This window comes from Gymnoscopelus microlampas (genome assembly GCF_963454915.1).
Source record: "Gymnoscopelus microlampas genome assembly, chromosome: 16".
Taxonomy (NCBI): domain Eukaryota; kingdom Metazoa; phylum Chordata; class Actinopteri; order Myctophiformes; family Myctophidae; genus Gymnoscopelus; species Gymnoscopelus microlampas.
The window spans coordinates 7,467,173-7,481,843 of record NC_139953.1 but is presented as its reverse complement, the minus strand read 5'-3'; the positions used below and the strand labels follow the sequence as shown (position 1 = coordinate 7,481,843).

General features: G+C 42.0%; 1 protein-coding gene across 3 annotated transcripts in view; it reads left to right on the top strand.

The window, feature by feature from the left end:
• The window catches only part of coq8aa (coenzyme Q8A-a), a 40,278-nt gene that overhangs the window by 18,125 nt on the left and 7,482 nt on the right, over positions 1-14,671 (top strand). For all 3 annotated transcript variants that reach the window (XR_014602504.1, XM_084081574.1, XM_084081575.1), the window contains exons 5-11: positions 271-337; positions 8,118-8,192; positions 9,842-9,979; positions 11,849-11,934; positions 12,351-12,491; positions 13,461-13,542; positions 14,175-14,268. Coding sequence is in view for 2 of the 3 variants with exons in the window: in XM_084081574.1 (XP_083937700.1) it covers positions 271-337; positions 8,118-8,192; positions 9,842-9,979; positions 11,849-11,934; positions 12,351-12,491; positions 13,461-13,542; positions 14,175-14,268 (683 nt within the window). In the remaining variant the exon portion in view is untranslated. The remainder of the gene's footprint in view (positions 1-270; positions 338-8,117; positions 8,193-9,841; positions 9,980-11,848; positions 11,935-12,350; positions 12,492-13,460; positions 13,543-14,174; positions 14,269-14,671) is intronic.

Below are 14,671 nucleotides of genomic sequence, written 5' to 3'. Positions count from 1 at the left end.
TTAAAGACCACAGACGTCTCTCTCTCTCTCTCTCTCTCTCTCTCTCTCTCTCTCTGCTGAGAAACATGCTCTCTCTTGCCAGATCAAATGAATCATTCATACTTTATAGCTTATTCTATAGCCTCATTTTTTAAGGTTATGTAATTCCAATTATCCCCCCCCCACCCCACACACACACACACACACACACACACACACAAAGCGCCTTTGTTCACACCACTGTACATGTTCAGAGAAAAGTATTTTAAATATGTCCTGTCTCTTCTCTAGTTAAGCGAGAGAGCCAGAGAGAGGAAAGTGCCCGTCACACGACTTGGAAGACTGGTGAACTTTGGAGGTAAACAACCTGTCTGTCTCTCTGTCTGTCTGTCTGTCTGTCTGTCTGTCTGTCTGTCTGTCTGTCTGTCTGTCTGTCTGTCTGTCTGTCTGTCTGTCTGTCTGTCTGTCTGCCTGTCTGTCTGTCTGTCGGTCTGACATGCTCATGGTTGTCTTGTGTGTTTGTCTGTAGCTGTATTGAACATGCTGGTCTACCAGTGTGAAACCACACCTCTCTCTGCTCTCCTGCCTGTCCACACTAGCAAACCTCTTATCTTATCAACCTTTTGTATTTTTTCCGTAAATGAACGCCCTATTTGATCAGGCTACGGCATCACACAAAAGCATCAAAAGTAGCAGAGTTTTGAGCTTGTAGATCTGCTCCTTTTTGCAAATTTTCAATTTGCATCCTGAAAAGTGACAGTTTTGGACATTATGAGGTTTCCAGCCGACAGAGACGAAAGATATTTCGCAAAACACACATTTCCCTCTGCTGTATCTGAGCCTGGAAACAACAACAATAGTGGCGTATACTATGGTATGTGGGCTTAGCTTAGGGTTTGTTTGTTTTTTGAGTTGCACAGAGGTTGTTTATTCTTGACCGTAGCGGTGGATAAGGAAAACGTCTCATAAAAATCCTGCTCCCTGTACTTATTCTTAAGGTATGCTGGTGTGGAAAACCACTCTCAAATAGATACTGTACGTAGTTGCAAAATGTAAAAAAACAAACAAAGTCAGAGGACCACCAGCTGAAAACTCCTGTACTAACTGCATACACTTACTGTATGTACACGACATTTGTTGAAGACAGGTTTATATGAAATATCTAAATATTGAGTCAAGAAACCTAAAAACTGGGGTGCACACAAAACCCCAAGTAGGTCATGATAATGACCCTAAAGTCGAATCATGCCACTCAAAATAATCAAGTTGCTCCTGATGTGAATGCACCTCAACAACCGGGATGTTAAAGTAGTCAAGATAATGTGGCACTTTGATGAGACGGTCAGAGGGAAGGGGATGCAAGTTGGGCAAAGACAAAACCATCATTCTTTTAACTCAATTTCTGCCAATCACGCATAAATGCGATCTATTAAATAGTGCACTTGGCCGCCAAGATCGCATAAATGCGTTCTATTGATTTTTTTTAATTTTTTTTATTTGACCAAAAGACCAAGGAGATATGATTTTTCAAAGATCTAGACTCCTATCCACTTCCTTGTTAACTCAAAACTTAAAAATTCTGTATCTCGGCTCCTGAGTATTTTTTTAATTTCAATGAAAAATCTCTGGCAGAAAACAGCAAAAAATCTGAAATAATTAGGGCAGGCTAAGTGTTAATGAGCTGTTGTGTCTGCAGAAATACCGTTTTTTAAGAAATCGGTATATACCGTATAACAGTAACACCCAAGGCTCATCATCTAGGAGGAAATAATATGTCTGCGGCACTCCAACTTTAACCTTATAATCCTCAGGTCATTTCTGACCTCACGTTAACGCCTAATCCTGGAACCGTCTGCCCTTGATGTTATTATGTTGTTATAGGCTTGTACCAAGGTCTGTCTGCTCTGTCCACTCAGCAACAACAACATTAACAAAACTCTTCTTGAGAATTATGCAGACATATTGGAAATGGATTGTTCTTTACCGCATAGATTAGATTAACCGAATCCAGACAATTAAGCTGCCGCATGGGTCGGCCTTGTATTCCTATAGACCAGTGGCTCTCTCAAACATTTTCATTTCCAGTACCCCATAACTCTCAAAAGTTACAGACATGTTAGGGTCCATTTAGAACCCCCTCAAAAGAACCCTGAGGGTCCGTGGACCGCACTTTGAGAACCACGGCTGTAGACCCAAAAAGACAAAACAAGAAGAGACGCAGACAGAGAGAGATGAACAGAGATACCAGACAAGGAGAGACGTAGAACCAGAGAGCAGTGAGCTCTGGGCTGAGTTCTAATCCTGGTGTGGGTTTGTGCTGCTCACAGATTACGCAGGTTCGTTAATCTTCTGTTTGACCCCAATGGCTGGCCTTGCAACCTGTGTGTGCGTGGGCGTGTTTCTGTGTACATTAAGAACGGCAGGTGTTGCCCTGAAATAGTCTCACACACACCGGTAGCGACTGACCGGTCAACAACAATGTTGTCTTGTGCACTGTCAGACATGTCCGTACTGTATATGAGCATATAGGCGCTATGCACAGCAGCCATGTTAACACTTCCTTCACAGGTGTTACCAATGATACTAATGAAGGCTCTGTTCCATTTAGTGTAGCACAATGGTTTCCATGACCCCCATAATTCTGAGAGTGTACAAATGGAACCAAATGGACCCGTTACACACTGTAAGGGGCCATTTGGAAGCCCATGAGGGTCCCTGGACCCCAACTTTAGACCCACTGGTCTAGCAGAGTGTTTCCAGTGAGCCAACATGCAACAATATCAGCACCCTGACTCTGTTTGACCAGAATGGAACAGAGCCTTCATTAGTATCATTGGCAACACCTGTGAATGTCTTCATAATATGGCTGCTGTGAATAGAGCCTATCGGCGCTGATGTCGGGCATGTCCAGCATACCTGTGCGGCCAAAAAGAAAGGGTCTTACACGACAGATTTATGCTCCGAAATATATTTTACCGTGCAAAAACACACCACGTTTTGACCAAAACGATTTGGTCTTCGACAGGTGTCCGCCCGGCACAGGCAGACCCACAGACACAGCCTGCATGCCTCAACTTAAAGCTTTTATTGTAGATAAAGTATAAATGAAGGCTTTATCGACTCCATGGCACTACATGTTTGTAGTGGTTAAGGTCAGGCAGAGAATGACTGTGCGGAGTGGGGGCGAGGGAGGGGGGGGGGGGGGTGATGATAGCTCACTCTACCCTTCTCTCTCCTGGCAGTGTTAGGTGACACAGTTACAAAGTGCTTGTTTCCGTGTCTAAAGACAGTAAAGTAATCCAATAGCAACCTGTTCAAAACAAGTTCCTCTTGAGGGATTAAAGCGATGGTGTTACTGGCGTGCTGTTAAGAACTGTTTCCACAAAATGTTCTTCTGTTTGTCACTACATTTTGGGCTCCCACCCCCCTGATCTATAATTAACGGTTATTTAACATAATAACGCCCACTAAGTTTGAAGCCACTTTGTGGCCTTAATGAAAGCAAAGTTATAACAATGAGTGGTTTATATATTTATTTTATTATTGTTATTTAGCTAATCTAGCTGATTTTGTGGACCAAAATATTTTGAAACAAAAACAAATTTATAATATATTGCCCAACCTACAGTATAGCCCCATTTAATAGAAATATAGATTATAGCTGCACTACTGTATATAGAGTTAAGTTAACAATTGTAATTTAGTTTATTAATAGACCACTGGGGGATGCCCCGATGACATCACAGTGTCATCACCAATCCAGAGTTTATTGTAGAGCAGCGGCTCCCACATAAATATATACTAGTAGGTGTCTGAACTGTTTCTCTCTAGCCCTCTGCCTCTCTCGCTCTCTCTGTCTCTCTGTGTCTCTCTCTCTGTTTCCCTCTCTCTCTGTCACTCTCTCTCTCACACCCTTTTTGCGTACCGTGTTGTGGACGTTGTAGACTCCACGTGGTAACTAACCATGTGCAATTTCAAGATATACATGTAATAGGCTCTATGCACAGCAGCCATATTAGACAGAAATTGGGCCTCTTCCTTACTTCCTTCACAGGACTTACCGATGACACTAATGAAGGCTCTGTCCATTTCATGCACTACAGTGGTTCTCAAACCTTTTAATTTCAAGGACCCTCATAACTCTCAGTTACACACCCTTTAAGGTGACATTTAGAACCCCCAAGGAATCATGAGGGTCCCTGGACCACACTTTGAGACCCACTGGTGTATCTTTCCAGCGAGTCAACATGATGCACAATATCAGCATCCTGACTCTGTTCGACCAGAATGGAACAGAGCCTTCAATTAGTATCATTGGTAACACCTGTGAAGGAAGTAAGGAGAGGCCCAATTTCTCTTCAAAATGGCTCCTGTGCATAGAGCCTATTGGGCACAATGTACAGTGTACACAATGTAAGTGATAAATTAGAGTAAATGACATTAAACATAGTCAATCAACGACAGAATAAATAGTCGCCCGAGTGGAAAGAAGATAATGTATGGCCTCAGATAAACTAGGATCCAGGGTAAACAAAACCTTGCATCTGTCTAAACACCATGCTGTCTAAACCAGTGTTCTCAACCTTTTTGGCTCTCAACCGCCAAGAAAAATATTGGCAAGTCACGTGACTCCCCTCCTTCACAACTCATCAATCAAACCATATACACGCACTGAAAAAACACGCTTGTGCACACCTACAGAGCTGCAATACTCATAACAATAAATCAAATGGCAAAACCAGCTATATTAGTTACAAATCAGGGCCGTAATATAGGTACATTTTCTTAAACAGGCTGTTTGAAAAGAGTAATATTACAACTTACTGCAGGTTTTAATGACATGGACTTGATGTTGTCCATGCAACGCAGAGATCATCCTTCACTCTAATAGGCTCTATTCACAGCATTCACAGGTGTTACCAATGATACTAATGAAGGCTCTGTTCCATTTAGTCTAGCACAGTGGTTTCCACGACCCCCATAACTCTGAGAGTGTACAAATGGAACCAAATGGACCCTTACGGGTCCATTTGGTTCCATTTGTACACTCTCAGAGTTACACACCTGTAAGGGGCCATTTGGAAGTCCATGAGGGTCCCTGGACCCCAACTGTAGACCCACTGGTGTAACAGAGTGTTTCCAGTGAGCCAACATGCACAATATTAGCACCCTGACCTGACTCTGTTTGACCATGAATGGAACAGAGCCTTCATTAGTATCATTGGTAACACCTGTGAATGTCTTCATAATATGGCTGCTGTGAATAGAGCCTATTAGCTGTGATCTGTATTTGTCGGGTTGAAAACTCATGTATCCAAAACTGTTACTTTTAAAGGAGCATATCAAAATGCGTCGTTTCGAGCTTGTGGATCTGCTACTTTTGATACTTTTGTGTAGTATGATCAAGTAGGGCATTCATTTATGAAAAAAAACTGGAGATAAAAGGTTTCTGCCCGACAGCAACAAAATGTCAGTGAAGAAAAGGTCAGTCAGGTGGTCTGCGAGGGGGGAATGTGCGTCTGGCCATCTTTGCGCAGCAGAATCTCCATTTGATTTCTAACTCCTGCTGGTAATTAGTCGACGCCTGAATGTCTTAACTTGTTTTGCATTCCTCACTTGCGGTTCGAGGTCAACCATACTTGTAGGATGTCAGGTGTGGTAATTTTTTTTAGATGGATCTTGCTGTTCCACTTCTCTGACTGGCTTCTTTTGAAAAGTAAACAATGTTTCCTTACTTAGGTAAACTTTTTGGCTGTTGTTGTATAAGATGTAAATCGACTTTGGGTACTTAGAAAAGCTATATAAGTTTGAGCTATTATTATTAAAAGTTTCTTAAACTTTGGCGGGGCAATTTAAATTAAGTTTATGAGGGGAAAAGGGAGTCTCGTATCCCATGCGGAGCCTGAGTGATCTGTCTTTAGTATACAGTCACACACACACACACACACACACACACACATGCAAACCAACATGCACGCAAACCAATACACCGTATATCTGCAAAGTATAACTAGCAACTAACAAAACTTAATTTACATAAGGTAACAGCTATGAGTCTTTCTCCCTGTGATGGGTAGATGTTGACCAGCTCGGCTAATGCGTGCACGCACACACACACACACACACACACACACACACACACACACACACACACACACACACACACACACACACACACACACACACACACACACACACACACACACACACACACACACACACACACAGTGTCTCTGCCTCTGTGTACTTCAGCATCTCATTGTTTATACTGGCATTGATCAGGCTTCACTTAGGCGTCTACAGCTGGTCCAGAACGCAGCCGCCCGCCTCCTCACCGGCACTAAAAAACGCGACCACATAACACCAGTCCTGGCCACTCTTCATTGGCTCCCTGTTCATTTTAGAATTGATTTTAAGGTTCTTTAATTTGTATTTAAAATCATTCACGGCCTGTCTCCGTCCTATCTCTCTGACTTAATTGAGCCCTATATTCCAACAAGGGCCTTGAGGTCTGCGGATAAGCTACTGCTGGTCCCTCATACGACTAATTTGAGGAGTAGGGGTGACCGTGCTTTTGCGGCTGCGGGACCCAGGCTCTGGAATTTGTTGCCCCTCCCCATTAGATCTGCCCAGTCGATTGGGGCTTTAAAAAACTTACTAAAAACTCACTTATTCTCTCTTGCTTTTAGTCGCATTTAGCTATCCTTTTCTGTCCTAACTCTGCATTGTTTTGTTTCTCTTTTGTTTCTCTCTTGTTTTTGGTCCTGTGTATATATCATTTGTTGATGCCTCTTTGTGTCTAAATTACCTTATTTTAACCATGTTCAGCACTTTGGTCGGCTTTGAGCTGTTGTAAATGTGCTATATAAATAAAGTTTGATTTGATTGTTGACACTGACATTTCAGATGCTGGCTGAGTAAGCGTTACCTAATGTAGTAGTGTTACATAAGATGGAGGGGGGCTGGCAGGGTCACACACACACACACACACACACACACACACACACACACACACACACACACACACACACACACACACACACACACACACACACACACACACACACACACACACACACACACACACACACACAAATGCACACCATCTCTCTGTCACATTTCTCATGCCCATCCGTCCTCCCTCTCTCGCTCACTCTTTACTCGTTAGGCTACACTCAATCGTACAAACGCACGCTTTTCTTTTATAGCATGCACTGTGCACGCACCGGCACCGCGCATGCACCACCCTACATGCATCAACATGTTTCTCTCAGCATACCTACTGTGTGCAGGGCCTATCATCACATTTGCTTACTTAACCACTTAAGTAAATAGAGGCGTGAGTGAGCATTGCGAAAGTACCTGATCTACAAGCTCAAGTTGTGAGCTTGCAAATCTGCTATTTTGGTTTTTGAACATTTCGCCTATAATGATGGCAGGTTGAAAGTGGTCAATCTGGCTACTTTGTGCAGGACTATAAAAAGCTGCAAAGTCGATCTTTTTGTTTACTCTACTATAATGATACAGCATTGCGCTTTAGTGGACTGTCATGGAAGGCTGTAGAGAAATGACTGTAGCTGCAATTTCCTGCAGACAAGCACAAGCACATGCATGCACATTCAACCATAAACCTCCTGGCTATGGCAGAGAGAAAGAGATGTGTTTTGAGTTGTTTTACTCCAATAAACATGGCACTTAAGGCTATTTGATTAGTCCATTTTCTCGGTCGATGTGAATGAGTGCTGAAAAGTGCAATACCGTCCAATTGAACATAATGTTATTGGACGATGTTGTTTTGATGTCCAAGTTTACCATTTTGTTACTGTAGAAGTAAAAAATATGACCCCTTTTATGTAAACAAAACAACTTTTAAAAGCATCAGTATCACTATCGGGATACTAACCCTGCTATTACTTGTGTGTCTATTTGACTCTTCATGTCTCTTTTAAATCCTGTGTGTTTAGCTTTACTATTTCAACTTTGAGGTTTTCCTATAGTATGTCTATAGTAAATGTAATGTATATGCTGTAAAAATTAACTTAAAAAAGCCCCCATAAGAGTCAAAGTTTAAGACATACAGTACAACACATAAATATTATAGTAAAATGCCCTAAAGTATTTGTGTGTGTGTGTCCTAGGTCTTGCCGTCGGCTTGGGTTTCGGAGCCTTGGCAGAAGTAGCCAAGAAGAGCATGAGGTCCCCTGAGACAACAGGTAACACATTAACATCCACACACTCCCTCATGTTTCATTCTACACTGCTCCTGCTGAAATTACAGTACACGGTACAAAAGCAGACGGTCATATATATAGAGATCTAGGCCCAAGAGTTCAAAACTTTTAGTCCCTATCCAAATGGATCAAAGATTTGGATTTTGGGATCAGATATTATTTGATTAATCAAACTTATCTCTTATGTCTTCTTTTAGACATAGTTTGCTTTGATAATTCTATGACCACAGACTCTATATGAAAGTGTTCCCAATAATGTTTTGGGAGTTTTGAACTCTTGGGCCCAGGTGATCAGGCTGTTACAGTTATACAGAAGAGAAGCTACTGTGAGTGTATTTATGTGAACAACAGTCAGTCAGCGTATGCGCTCAGAGCGGCCTGAAACTTACCCAAATACGGAGTCATATCATATGTCATAGATGATGTCATAAGTATGAGGAACTGTGCCAGTAACCTGATTAAATGACCTCTTAAATAAACAAGGAGTCATGTATGAGCCCACTAATCCCCAAAACACAGCTGTGACCCAGCAAACTGGTAAATCTGCTGTGTGTGTGTGTCTGTGTGTCTGTGTGCGCGAGCACATCAGTTGCATTGTAACTGAGCTGCCTAGGCAAGTGTCTATTTGTGTGTAAATCTCTTACTGCTGTTTGAACTTCAAAGGCAGCACCAGACAGAGTTTAACAGAGTGGCTGATGACCTACTGACATATATAGTGTATATATATTAACATGTAAGCTTCCACAGGTAGTCGGGAAGGGACCAGCGCAACACTCAAAAAGCAGATGGACGACTTTCCTTTTTAACGCTTCATCAAACTTTATAGCACAACGCCTTTTGCCATATATATACTGTAGCACTTGACAAAGCGCAAGGCAAAGCGTCCCGTGCTATAAAGTTAAAGTTTAAAAAAAAAGGTTTTGAGTGTTCTGCTGATCCCTTCCTGACTATCTGTGGAAGCTTACATGTTTTTAAATTTCATATGCTTTCTTGCCTTGACCATCACCTCCTTCCTGGGGGGTTTTGAATTGCACGAGAGCTCCATCGTTTGTAGGAACAAAATGATTTAGGCCTGTATAACTATCGATCATTTTCTTAGCGATCATTCAATCGATAGGCTCTAGGCACAGCAGCCATATTATCACTTCCTTCACAGGTGTTACCAATGATACTAATGAAAGCTCTGTTCCATTTAGTGTAGCACAGTGGTTTCCACGACCCCCATAACTCTGAGTGTACAAATGGAACCAAATGGACCCTTACGGGTCCATTTGGTTCCATTTGTTCGCTCTCAGAGTTACACACCTGTAAGGGGCCATTTGGAAGCCCATTAGGGTCCCTGGACCCCAACTGTAGACCCACTGGTGTAACGGAGTGTTTCCAGTGAGCCAACACGCACAATATCAGCACCCTGACTCTGTTTGACCAGAATGGAACAGAGCCTTCATTAGTATCATTGGTAACACCTGTGAATGTCTTAATAATATGGCTGTGAATAGAGCCTATTACTTTTCCGGTTATAATCGAAAATAGAATTTGTTCAATTCCTTATACTAGGCTGTGGAAAAATGGGTTTTCTTGCCTTATCAGTTTGTGTTGTAAGCATATGCGGGTTTTGTTTGTGGTTGCAGTTGCAGGTGAGAACGGCAAGAAGGCCATAACGGACTCCAGCCCCTTCCTGTCGGAGGCCAACGCAGAGCGCATCGTCAGCACACTGTGTAAAGTCAGAGGAGCCGCACTCAAACTGGGCCAGATGCTCAGCATACAAGGTGAGACACACACACACACACACACACACACACACACACACACACACACACACACACAGTGCGGTTGATGTAGGCCAGGGGCTGGGTGATATGACTTTAAATCAATGTCACGTTATTTTCCTTTGCCTCGATAATGATGAATTAATGATTATAAAAAAAAGGAAATGGTGAGAATTAGGGGTGTTGGAAAAAATCGAATCATGTAAAGATCGTGATTCTTTTTTTCAACTAATCAAAATCCATTCACAATTTCCCAAAATCGATGGAATGTATTTGTTTATTTTGTATAATTTTTTCTTACTGGTTAAAGTTACTGGAGTTTTACTGGATGGTGTTTGCGATATGAAATGTAAGCTTACCATAATCCCAGTAAACACTGTCATGTCTTCAGGCATATTCAAGGGCTTTTTTTTTATCTGTGTGTGTGTGTCACTGTTCAGCTGACGCTCGTTGACACTCGTTAATGTTACTTGCATCAAAGCAATTATGTTGAGTTTCTGCATCAAATGGAACTACACCTAATTTCCATCAAAGCCAATAATTCTTACACAACCCTCTCTGGTATTATATAATTTTTTATATAATACCTTAATATATATTTTTGTGTAACTTGTTTACAACTCCAGAACATGCCATGTTCTGTGCTCAAGTTGCAGCATCCAGCGTAAACAGCACATATGCACATGACAGCTGCCTGTGAGTAATTACGTTACCACTTATATCACAGATACAGTAGATGGTGGTGGAGCAACGGTCGTAAACATGTCATCGGTTATGTTTTTGTTTATTACTGTTTTTCCACCTCGGCTGGTTGTCTTTTGACCTTTGACACGATAGGATACTCTGATAGGATACCCTTCTTGACCCAGTTTGGTAAAGTTGTCTACAGTAGTGGTTTCCCAACATTTTCTGGAACCATTTCAGTGGTTCTCAAAGTGGGGTCCAAGGACCCTCTGGGTTTCTTGAGGGGATTCCAAGTGGACCCTTAAAGGTCTGTAACTTTGGTCTACAAATGGAACCAAATGGCCCCTTACTCAGAGTTATGGGAGTTCTTGAAATTAAAAGGTTTGAGAATCACTGCTCTATTTTATACAAGTTAGAATGTTTCAGTGTTGCCCAAATAGCTTTTCTACTGCCTGTAGCCCATGAAAGAGATCCATTTTCCTGAAGGTTAAAGCCGCTCATGCAAAGACAGAAAGTGGAGGCTCTGCGTCGACTGAATTCTCCTGATGAATTTCTTAAATGGTTCTGAACGCCTTTGACCTCAAATCATGTGCCTTTGAGCAAAGGCATGCCTCTAATAGTTATGTGTAACAGTCAGTGAGCGGTCAGGGACTACTTTAAGTACTTTATTTTAAGAACTTCGTTTTGAGTTTTCTCTCAAACTCAAACATGGGAAGTGTACAGCAGGGTATTATGTAGATTATGAACGTGTATTATCTCCCAGGCATTCCTCATTGCCCAGGCTTATCCAACAGGGGCCAGGTATGCTGGAGTGCACAAAAGGATATGTGTACATCGTACATATACTTTCTCCATAGGGACATGTTTTATTAAATATATTAACGGACAAGTACACCTGTTTTCAATCAGGTGCTGCAGACATCGGTGTGGATTTATGCACACGTGAATGCACACATACACACAGACAGATGCATCTATTGATTGTTATTGATAGTTATTATTATTATTATTATTGGTTGCACTGTAGTGCCCTGTACCTCTCTCACCGAACCATGCGGTCATCAGTCCATTGTGTGAAGGTATGTGGTATGCAAGCTTAGCCCACTGACGCACCATGCGCCGCTCCCACTGCCCTGCACTGTGGCACCGTGGAGACAAACCCAGTTGTGTTTGTGTGTGTTCCAGACGATGCCTTCATCAACCCCCAGCTCGCCAAGATCTTCGAGCGAGTCAGGCAGAGTGCCGACTTCATGCCTATCAAACAGATGCTGGTACAGTTCTATTTCTGTCTCCTCTCCTCTTCTGTTTTTTGTTCATGTGTCTTCTGTTTGTCTACTCAACTGTTTGTCTTGCCTACCTTTACTGACTAAGAGCCCCAAAACAAAACAAAATGTAAATTGAAATCCCAGTGCTTTGCAAAGGTGTATGTGTCTCAACCTTCAGGCTGAGCTATAATCACTTAAACCCTATATATTTTGTTCACCGTGGTCCCCCTGGGCTCTGTACTAGGTCCCCTACATTGATTATTATATCCCAATTGATATACAGAAAAAATATAATTGAAATGATACCACATAATCATTATAGACAGTCAAATCTTACACATTTTCGGATACAATTAAATGCCCCAAATAAAGATGACAGATTGAAAGTTGTTAAGATTGTGTGTTGTGTTGTGTTTGTGTAGAAAGCGGTGGACAATGACCTGGGTCCTAACTGGAGAGACAAGCTGGAGAGCTTTGAAGAGCGGCCGTTTGCTGCAGCCTCCATCGGACAGGTTCACCTGGCCCGGATGAAAGATGGCCGGGAGGTTGCTATGAAAATACAGGTGTGTGTGTGTGTGTGTGTGTGTGTGTGTGTGTGTGTGTGTGTGTGTGTGTGTGTGTGTGTGTGTGTGTGTGTGTGTGTGTGTGTGTGTGTGTGTGTGTGTGTGTGTGTGTGTGTGTGTGTGTGTGTGTGTGTGTGTGTGTGTGTTCTGATAACATAGGCCTAGCTGGTTAGTAGAAACAAGTGTTGCTGATGAATGATGTTTTCTGGCATGACTGCTTTTCTCGCTTCCTTTCTCACACGAACACATGCTCATTCAGACACGCATACGCTTGTGTACAAAGACACAGAAATATGTCCACGTACATGAGAAGAGTGCCACATGATCTGTGAGTGTTTTTCCACATGCCACAAATTAATCACACACTTGGATGATGTTTTTGTCCTGTAACGAGGAGCTCTAATCAGATCCACTTGACGGTTAAGTGTTGTTTTTGTGTTCCTCTGTTAATCAGTACAAAGTAAAATCCTCAGGGTCAGCTAGAATAAAACACATAATTACTCATTTATGACTTAGATTGATCAATTATTACTCTGAAAACATGTTTATAGGGACACGCATTTTCCTCTACAATTTTAACTCTGTTGATAAACAGAGAAAACTTGTGATCTCTGTTTATCCCCCCCCCCCCTTTTCTACCGTGTGTGTCCCCTTGGGGCTCCAGTCTACACATACATGATAACATTCGGGCTGCAACTCTTGATTATTTATTATTATTAACGATTATTCTGCTGAATACTTCTCTGATTAATCAAATAATCTAGAAACTCTTCTTTTTTTCGACAAATTGACTCAAATAATTTGTAATTTTTGGACTAAATCGACCTTAACCACTTAAGTGTTCGACACCGGTGTTGTCGCAAATATACAGAAAATTGCAGATCACATCACACCGTGTTATTGATCTGTGTGACGCTGCTAACCGTGACACTTTGCCTTTTTGTCTCCCTGCTCTGTTTGTCCCTTCAGTACCCGGGTGTGGCTCAGAGTATCCACAGTGATGTCAACAACCTGATGACAGTACTGAGCATGAGCAACGCTCTGCCCGAAGGTAAAGACTTTTTTCATTTGTTTTATTTAGAACTCGCCCTACGAGCCACAAGCCTTTGTTTCTCTCTGTTATCTCTTGTCTTTCTTGAGCAATAACATTCCCTCTGTCTCTTTCACTCACTTGTTGTTGATGTAACTTCGACTACATCTGCCAAAGCAGAATTATTCTAAGAATTATTCACTGAATCAGTGATTCTCAACATTTTTAAACACAAACACCTCCCGTAACTGCTGCCTATGCATTAGGCAACGGACCCCCATTTCATATGTTTTCTTTTCATCTCTGGACCCCAGTCACTGTAAAATCCTCAGTGTTAATTCAACACTGGCAGTGTTCAAATGGAACTTCAAATTGGTACACTGTCAGAGGTACAGACAGTAGCCTGGGACCAGACGAGGTACAGACCCATAAGGGTCCATTTGGTTCATCACTATCAATGACTTAACTGGGGACCCCCTAGAAATGTAGTGGAGTCAAAAGTACAATGATGTGTCTTTGAAATGGAGTGGAGTGGAAGATATAAGCTTCCCAAAAGAAATAAGGAAAAATACTCAATTAAAATAGATACAACACATTTACTTAAGTACAGTACTCAACTAAATGTAATTCTTACTGTCCACCCCGGTATTTAGGTCTGTTTCCAGAGCATCTCATAGAAGTGATGAGGAAGGAGTTGGAGAAGGAGTGTGATTACATCAGAGAGGCCCAGTGTGCCAAGAAGTTCAGGTACGTCTCATTACAGTTCACAGACGTGCAACGCACACCAGTCCTGTTAGAGGTGCCGGCCAACGGTAAAGACACTTAAGACATTAAAGAGTCGAGCACTGTCGTAGCTGTCTATGCAAAAATATAGAGAATGTTATAATGTTTATAACAATGGTTCCTGAATACATTTATATTCACTGTAAACATGGGTAACATGACCAGAAAGTTTAAAAAAAATTACTCACTCTCATAGACACACTCAAACCCAAACATTTGACACGGTATCAAGTATCACACACACAAACGTACACACATGCACACACTCATGCGCGTGCGCGCGCACACACACACACACACACACACACACACACACACACACACACACACACATCCACACACGTGCACGCGTGCGCACACAAACTCA